General features: G+C 41.8%; 1 protein-coding gene across 1 annotated transcript in view; it reads left to right on the forward strand.

Annotated features, from left to right (window-relative positions):
- ANKRD34C (ankyrin repeat domain 34C) overlaps positions 1–8,377 on the forward strand; it is a 15,891-nt gene extending 7,514 nt beyond the window's left edge. The window contains exon 2 of the mRNA XM_025390336.1: positions 3,371–8,377. Coding sequence (XP_025246121.1) covers positions 3,415–5,022 — 1,608 coding nt within the window. The 5' untranslated portion in view covers positions 3,371–3,414 and the 3' untranslated portion in view covers positions 5,023–8,377. The remainder of the gene's footprint in view (positions 1–3,370) is intronic.
- Positions 8,378–8,712: the final 335 nt, after the last annotated feature.

Consider the following 8,712-nt stretch of genomic DNA (forward strand, 5'->3'; position numbering starts at 1 on the left):
CTCCTCCTCCTCCTCCTCCTCCTCCTCCTCCTCCTCCTCCTCCTCCTTCTTCTTCTTCTTCTTCTTCTTCTTCTTCTTCTTCTTCTTCTTCTTCTTCTTCTTCCTCTTCCTCTTCCTCTTCCTCTTCTTCTCCTCCTTCCCCTCCTTCCCCTCCCTCCCCTCCTTCTCCTTCTCCTTCTCCTTCTCCTTCTCCTTCTCCTTCTTCTTGAGATGGATTCTCACTCTGTCACCCAGGCTGGAGTGCAGTGGTGTGATCATAGCTCACTGCAGTCTCGAACTCCTGGGCTCCAGTGATCCACCTGCCTCAGCCTCCTCAGAAGCTAGGCCTATATGTGCAAGCCACGACACCCAGTTTTTTTTGTTTTTGTTTTTTTTTTTTTTTGGTAGAGGCAGAGTGTCACTATGTTGCCTCAGCTGGTCTCAACCTCCTGGTCTCAAGTGATCCTCCTTGGCTTCCCAAATTGCTGGGATTACACTTGTGAGCCATCATGCCCAGCTTATTTTCTTCTTGATGGGTTGTTTCCAGTTTTTGTCTTTTATGAATAGGGCTGCTGATCGTCTTTTGGTACACATACTAGTTTATTCTCTAATATTGCTATGCTTGGCCCAGGCTCTGGGTGTTTCTTCCACTGGTCTCACCTGGGTTCTCTAATGCAGTTGCAATCCTCTAGGGGCTGGCTGGGGCTGGCTGGGCTGAGATTGTCTCACTCACATTCTTGCAGTTAGTTGGCGCTACCAGCTAAAACTTCATGTACCCTTCCTGGTAGGTATTCCAGACTTCTTTACACAGCAGCTGAGTTCCAAGACAGCAAACTTGGAAGCTGTAAGGCCTACTCAGGCTTTGCCTTGGAAGTCACACAGTTACATTTTATGGCTGAAAGCGAGACACAAGGCTGACTCCTAGTGTACATATGAAGATGGGAGGACCTCATGGCCATTGTTTGCAAACTACCACAGGTGTAAACCTAGGCATGGAATTACTGTGTCCGAGTGTGGGCTTTGGTTCAGTCTAGTTCAATTTATTTATACTACCAACAGGTTCCTGTTGCTTCCTGTCTGCATGCCTCTTGGTATTGTCAGTCTGTCTAATTTTAGCCATTCTAAAATGGTATTTTGTTTTACTTTAATTTGATTTTCCTTGAGTACTAATGAGGCTGGGTATCTTTTTATGTGCTTATTGGTCATTTGTGTATCCTCTTTTGGAGGAAGTGATTTGTAGGAGTTCTTTATATAGTCTGATGATGAGTCACTGTAATTTCACTCAACCCTCCCTCTTTGATCTTGAGTGATTTTCCTCTTGAGTACAAAGGAAGTAACATTTGAGCTGAAGTTTGGGGGATGATGAATAATTAAAGAAGAGCAGGGAGGCCTTATAGTTAGAAACATGAACAGTGCCAAGAGGAAAAACACATGAAGAATGGTGCATTTGAGAAATGAGATTTGAAGATAGAATGTGAAGAAGACTGGAGTGGCAGGGAATAATTCTAGAGAGGTAGACTGAGGCCAGGAGAAAAAGGACCCCTTTGATGAAATGGAAAGAAGCACGCTTTCTCTGGACATTCCACTCATTTATCTAGTCTTTGGAAATTCTGTTTCAAATCTCCAGGGTTCAGAGACTGAAAAGCTTATTGATGCATACGGCTTTAACACAGCAATGGTGTGTAGGACCACAGAGGAGTAAAAATAATTAAAATTGACAGAAAGAGAGGAGAGAGAAAGACCATCACACACACCACACACACACACACACACACACACACACACACACACACAGAGATCAGTAGGAGAATGAAGAAGACAGAAAGGAGATGGAGAGACAGAAATGGAGACTTGTTGTCAATGTATTTAATAACCACACAGTGCCCTCGAATGGTGGTAGTTTTGCAGGAAATCTAGCAGAACACATAAACACAACAACATCAGACTCATGTAGTTATCAGAACAATGCATTTGAAGAAGCAGAAAGATACACACTAGACTCTTAGCCATGGTTACTTCTGAAGAGGAGTTTTCAAGGAGGAGTGGGGGATGAATAAAGAAGACCTCTTCCTCTTTATATACTTACATGTAGTTTGTTTGTTTTATTTTAATAGCAAGTATCTATTCACATATTAAATTTTTCAAAGGCATATATATCCATCTCTCAACTTCAACCAAGAAAAGCTTTTGCCTTCCAACTTAATAGAGTAATATAAATAAATAAATAAGTGATTAGGCAAATAGCGTAAGAGAAAGAATGATGTGAATCAGATGAGGAGGAAACTCAGGCATTGTGGCAGGTAGACCACATGAGCCATCTGCTCATTAGGAGCCTGGAGGCACAAAAAGCCTATGTGAAGGTGCTGTACTGGCAGAGACATGGCCAGTGTGGTACCCGTGGGCTGGCGGAGCATCAAGACTGGGATACCTACCTCTTCTTTTTTGTGAAGGGCCCCTCAAGCAACACATAGGTTGAAGATTCTGAGTCCAGGAATTAGGGAACTGACAAAAAAATCAAAATAGAAAACTCAGGTTTGACAAACCTCAGCTGAGAAAACTTTGGTCTGAGCTTTATTTCCTAACATTTGTGAGCAAAAATGCAATCCCCTTCTCCATTCTCTGCCTCCTATCAGTTCAACCAGAGGGAAGGGAATAGCATGGCATTATTCTGAATAAGAATATGAATTCTGACATCTTCTGGAAAAGTGAGGACTACAACCTGGAAAGGGATAACTAGATTGATTTTGTTTTACAATTGTTTTCACTGTCCCTACCCCATCAACCCCCATTACAATAATCACACATATTTATTTTGGGAAAACTGCAGAAAGAAGAATCTGAAACCACTCATAATCCCACTGCCTAGAATAAGGATGAACATTTTGGTGTGTTTCCTAATAGTCTTTTTGATGCACACCAATAACAACACATGAAACAATTATTTATGAGGCGACCCGTTCATTACACGTGAGTCATTGCTAAATGCTGAGGACACAGCAGTGAAGAAAATAATTCAAACTTTTTCTAAGGAATGTAGAGTTCTACATTTGTGGTAAGTGCTGTGCAGTCAACACAATAACATCTTGCATTTAAACAAATATTTACTCTATGCTAGGCATTATGTTAACTGCTTTTCATGTGGATGTTTTATACATACTCTCTTAGGCAGTCTTTACAATGACCCTATGAGGTAGGTTACTACTATCCCCCTTCCCCCCGTGACACATTATTACAGACGCAGAAACTAACTCAGCAGTGTTAGATAAGTTGGCCAAGTCAATATAAGTTGGGATCAGGTTGGGATATGACTGTACCCAGACCCTGTAACAAGCATGCTGCACAGATCTGCTATAAAACATATAACATTTTTTCCCTCTTCTTCCTTTGCTAGGTTTGATTGCTACTGTGGCATAGGTACTCTAAACTGTAGCCAATATGATGGATGATGACACTGAATTAAGGACTGATGGAAACTCTTTGTTAAAGGCTGTGTGGCTGGGGAGGCTCAGGTTGACCAGACTGCTGTTGGAAGGGGGAGCTTATATCAATGAAAGCAATGACAAAGGCGAAACAGCTCTCATGGTGGCATGCATCACCAAGCATGTGGACCAGCAAAGCATCAGCAAGTCCAAGATGGTGAAGTACCTGCTGGACAACAGGGCAGACCCCAATATCCAAGATAAGTCTGGCAAGACTGCCCTCATCCATGCCTGTATCAGAAGAGCCGGGGGAGAAGTGGTCTCCTTATTACTGGAGAATGGAGCAGACCCCAGCCTTGAGGATCGCACTGGGGCTTCGGCTCTGGTTTATGCAATAAATGCAGATGACAAGGATGCATTGAAACATCTCCTTGATGCCTGCAAAGCCAAAGGGAAGGAGGTGATTATTATAACGACAGATAAATCGTCTTCAGGCACTAAAACTACCAAACAGTATCTTAATGTCCCTCCTTCACCCAAAGTAGAAGACAGGCATTCACCTCCACTGTATGCATCTCCCTCTGACATAGAGCTGAAGTCTCCAGGCCTGGACTCTCCGCTTACTGAGAAGGAAGATGACTTCTTCAGCCTCCAAGCAGGGCATCCAAGCAGTTGTAACACCTCCAAGGCTGTTAATGAGCCTGGCTCACCCACTAGGAAGGTCAGTAATCTCAAAAGGGCCCGTTTGCCCCAACTGAAGAGGCTCCAGTCTGAACCTTGGGGCCTGATCGCGCCCTCGGTGCTGGCAGCCTCAACGCGTCAGGATGAGACCCGTGGTGCCAGCACAGAAAACGAGGTCATCAAGAGCATCAGTGATGTGTCCTTCCCTAAAAGGGGGCCCCTCTCCAGAACCAACAGTATCGATAGCAAAGACCCCACCCTCTTTCACACAGTCACAGAGCAGGTTCTGAAGATTCCAGTCTCTTCAGCACCGGCATCCTGGAAAGCAGCCTATGAAAAAGGTCAGACTCCCCACCCGCGTCTGGCCAGGAGAGGAACTCTGCCTGTTGACCAAGAGAAATGTGGTATGGGTCCATCAGGACCTTCTGCTCTCAAAGAGCCAGCATCCCTCAAATGGCTGGAAAATGACCTCTACGACTTAGATTTACAGCCAGGGCCTGACCCTCCCAACTCCATTTCCCTTGAATCTGGCAAAGGACCTTTAGATAGAAAGAAGCTCAACAGCTCTCACTTGTCTCTTTTCCACGGCTCTCGGGAGTCCCTGGACACTGTACCTAGCACATCCCCCAGCTCAGGCCGCCGCAGGCCGCCACATCTTCTAGAACGACGAGGTTCTGGAACTCTGCTCCTTGATCGCATTTCTCACACTAGGCCTGGCTTCCTGCCGCCTTTAAATGTGAATCTGAACCCACCTATTCCGGATATTAGATCTAGCAGCAAACCTTCTTCCCCTCTTACTAGTGGCTTAAAATCTATGGTTCCTGTTGCTCCAAGTTCACCAAAGAGAGTTGACTTAAGAAGTAAAAAGAAGCTCCTCAGAAGGCATTCTATGCAAATCGAACAAATGAAGCAGCTGTCTGATTTTGAAGAAATCATGACCTAGAAGCTTTAGAAAGGCTTAAAATAATCAATATAGTTTACGGAAGGGACTATGGATGAGACTGCTTCCTGATCATTCCTTAATGTTGAAGTGTGGCCACTTCAGAAGATATAAAAGCAGAATGCTGCTTCACTTCTGAGAATAATCCCTGGGTTTTTAAAGGCCTACTTGAAAAGAACTCACGATAATTGGGTTTTAAAGATAAATTTTTAAAAATTCTGCAAAGGAAGAAAGCCTTTGGAGTTCAGCGGTAACACAGCAAGTACAATGATCTAAGCTGAGGACATCAGTAATTTTCTATCAGACAAACAGAAAACAAGAATTTAAATCAGGAGGTAATATTTGGAGTATGTCATTTGTAATAAATCTATAAAGTGCCTACATAGAAAATGAGGCTTTAACATTTGTTAGAATGTACAAAAGCCCCAAACCAATCCCTCAGTGACTAAATCTGGGTGTCTGGGTTCTATCTGATGGAGTAGAAGCAGAATTCCCCCATGGAAGAGGCTCTGGCCTGTGGGTCCTGGCTCTGACTCTGTCCGGGCACTGTAATTCGTGGTGTGGTTGAACTCATTCAGCAATCCAGTAATATATTTTGTTCACATACTAATTTGTATGTGCTCTGAGTACCCAAATATCCCATCTATGTGGCCCCTGAATTATGATATGTCACGGTAGCTTATGCCTTAGAGACAAATCTTGCTCCAGAAATGAAACTTTCCCAAGACCCCTCCCCTGACACAGGCTCTTGTGTTGAAATCTTGTGAAAAACAGTCAAGGTTAACTAACTTGGAGTTGAATGTGATACAATTATAGATTACAGATATAAGGAGCATTTCCATATTATTCTTAAAACTCGACGAGATCTACCCAAACCAGAATGATAACTGAGGAGGGGTTGTGCATAGTTTAAACGGTAAAGTGGGTGGTTCTCAGGTGAGAAGCAGTGAGGACAATTCACTTTGCAGCCTAAAAATTTTAGGGGATGCAAACTATCATTTCCCCCTCAGTCATCTAGATAATTGAAGAAAAATGTGGTTTCTTCTCTTTCTGAACTATCTAGGTGAGAGGAGGTTTGTAGAAATAACGTGCACAACCCTTTTAGGCTGCTTTGAGCAAACCCAAGAAGGAAAGCAGAGACTTAGCACGTTTGGTATAATGTAGCCATATCTTAGATGAATATATTTTTGGTTACTTCCATTTATGTTTCCTCTTGTGCTGCTGAGATCTATTTGCTCTATGGTTAAAAAGTTCAATAGTTCCTGAGGACAGCATCATGTAAAGGAAAGAGTAAGGGCTTTGAGTTTGACATATCTGGGTTTGCATACCAGTCTGATCATTTACCAGCTGTGTGACCTTGAGCAGGCAGCTTAACTTCTCTGCATCTCTGTTCCCTCATCTGTAAAATAGGATTACTAATGCTGCACCTTATAAGGTTGTGGTGAAAATTAAATGACACAATGTATGAAAGTGCCTGCCATTGTGCCTGGCACAGGTAGAAGTCACTGAAAAAGAAGTAGCTAATTTTAATGTATTTCTTGAGACTGCTGAAGCAATATCTCAAATAATACACATGCTACACAAAATGGAATAAAGTTTCTCTGGAAAAGTTCAAGTATCTCCATGAGATCCCCAGTTATTTTTGTAAGTACTGATCTCTAAACTCATGTGTAAAGTAAAAAATTCTGCCACATAAACTCTACATATTATACAATTTTTCTATAACTACGTTTGCTAGAAATTTATCTGAATATTCCAAACAAAAGTGTTAATGATGGTTAAACAAAACAAACTTGGAGTTGTTTGGAGGGCTATCTGTGCTGTGTGTCGTAGGATGTTTAGCAGCGTCTCTGGCCTCCACTCACTAGATAGCAGTAACACCCTCTCCCCAGTTGTGACAACCAAAAATGTCTCTAGACAAGGCCAGATGTCTCCTGGGTGCATCACCTCCGTTGATCTCCACTGCTAGACCTATTGTATACGTCAAGAACAACAAAGCTGTATGGAAATGTGAGTGCTGACTGGCCAGCTAAGCTCTCCTGTTAACTTAAGACAATTCAAATTGTGCTTTAGTAAGATGACTAATCAATACTAGTGTTGGGCCTTCAGGATTCTTGGCCAACACACTCCAACATGAGTGCTAATGGTCTCATACTTTGTAGGAAGAAAAGAAAATAAGAAAAGCACAAAAATTAGCAAAAATCTATAGCTCATGAACGTGGTTTAGTGTGGACAACTCTGTTATTTTCAGAACCATTTAATCATTAATAGTTCTTACCGAGTAGAAGCTATGCCGGGCAAAGAAACAACTTTCCAGTGCATTAAAAAGAGAATCATACGACAACCATCATTCTCAGCAGCTCATTAAATGCAAACACACACATGCACACACACAGAGAACACATTTTCCATACTTTTCCAGCTGTTGTTAGTGTCAGTTAAAACTGACCTCTGGTGGTAGTATCCAGCTGTGAGTTTAGCAAGACACTGCATTGCAGCAATTTTTTTTCTAAACCTTTAGCTAAGATTTGGAAACCCAATATTTCCTAAGTAGTGAATGTGGTCCATTTATAGTAATTAGCTTAGGTGAAACACCAAACATGATGAGTTGCTCATTCAGGATAGCCAGTCCATTGCACAAATGTGTAATATCAGGTACTCTCATGCCACTCATTGCCTGCATCAGTCAGTCATGACCTTTGCATCAGCCTTTCAATAGACAGTCATCAGGATAGTATCTTATCTCATCACTACTTGATGATGAGTTAGCTGAATTAGACTGTTCTATACCAGTACAACAACCAAAATACTTTCTCATAGATTATGCATACATATGCAATTTTGTCCATGTCAATGAACCTCATAAGAATGCTTTTTAAAAGTATATTTTAGATTCAAACATGCTTTCTAGATCAGAGGTTAGCTTGTCGTTTTGGAATCCTGGAGTCACTTACAAGTTAGCTGCAAACTATAGTTTCAGTAATTCAACTGCTTAAGCGTTTCTGGACTGTTTATCAAAATATATTACAGAATGTGAGACTAAAGTTTAAAGTCTGGACCTTTGGTTTAATTTCTAGACATTCCAAAGCTGTTTTTTTTTCTTTTTAAAAAACCCATTGTCAACTCTCTTAGAACTTCATCAAGTAAATGGTACCTTGCAAATGTAGGTTGTGTCTGACCTTCCTCCTTTTTCTGTGTTGGTGCCTCCGATGTATCATGTGCTGCTTGAACTGATTCTCTACAGTGTTCAATCCTAGTCTCAAGCTGATGATGTGCTCAGAGATGTATCAAAATCCATGTAATGACACCATTTAGATGTTTCTAATATGTCAATAAATTATATATTGCAATCCTTCAATAGTATTTTCCACTTTTTCTCAGTGCAATCTCAAGTATTACCTTTTCCTTAAGATGAATTGACATGACTGCCTAGTAACATCAACCAAACACCCAATATTTTATGAACACATAATTTACAAAATTAGATTTTAATCAGACAAGTATTATGGTATCTCTCCTGGTTAAAAAAAGCACAGCCCAATGAATGAGAAGGTGCATTGCCACTCCGAGGGGTGAGTTTCTTTACTTGGCCCCTGATGCTCAACCCCCCAGGGCTGCACCTGCCATCTGCTAGTGGCAGGGACTTATCATCAGTGGATATCCCTCCTTGGGCCCTATTTCTAATGTTCATAA

Source organism: Theropithecus gelada, chromosome 7a (assembly GCF_003255815.1).
Source record: "Theropithecus gelada isolate Dixy chromosome 7a, Tgel_1.0, whole genome shotgun sequence".
Lineage (NCBI taxonomy): Eukaryota > Metazoa > Chordata > Mammalia > Primates > Cercopithecidae > Theropithecus > Theropithecus gelada.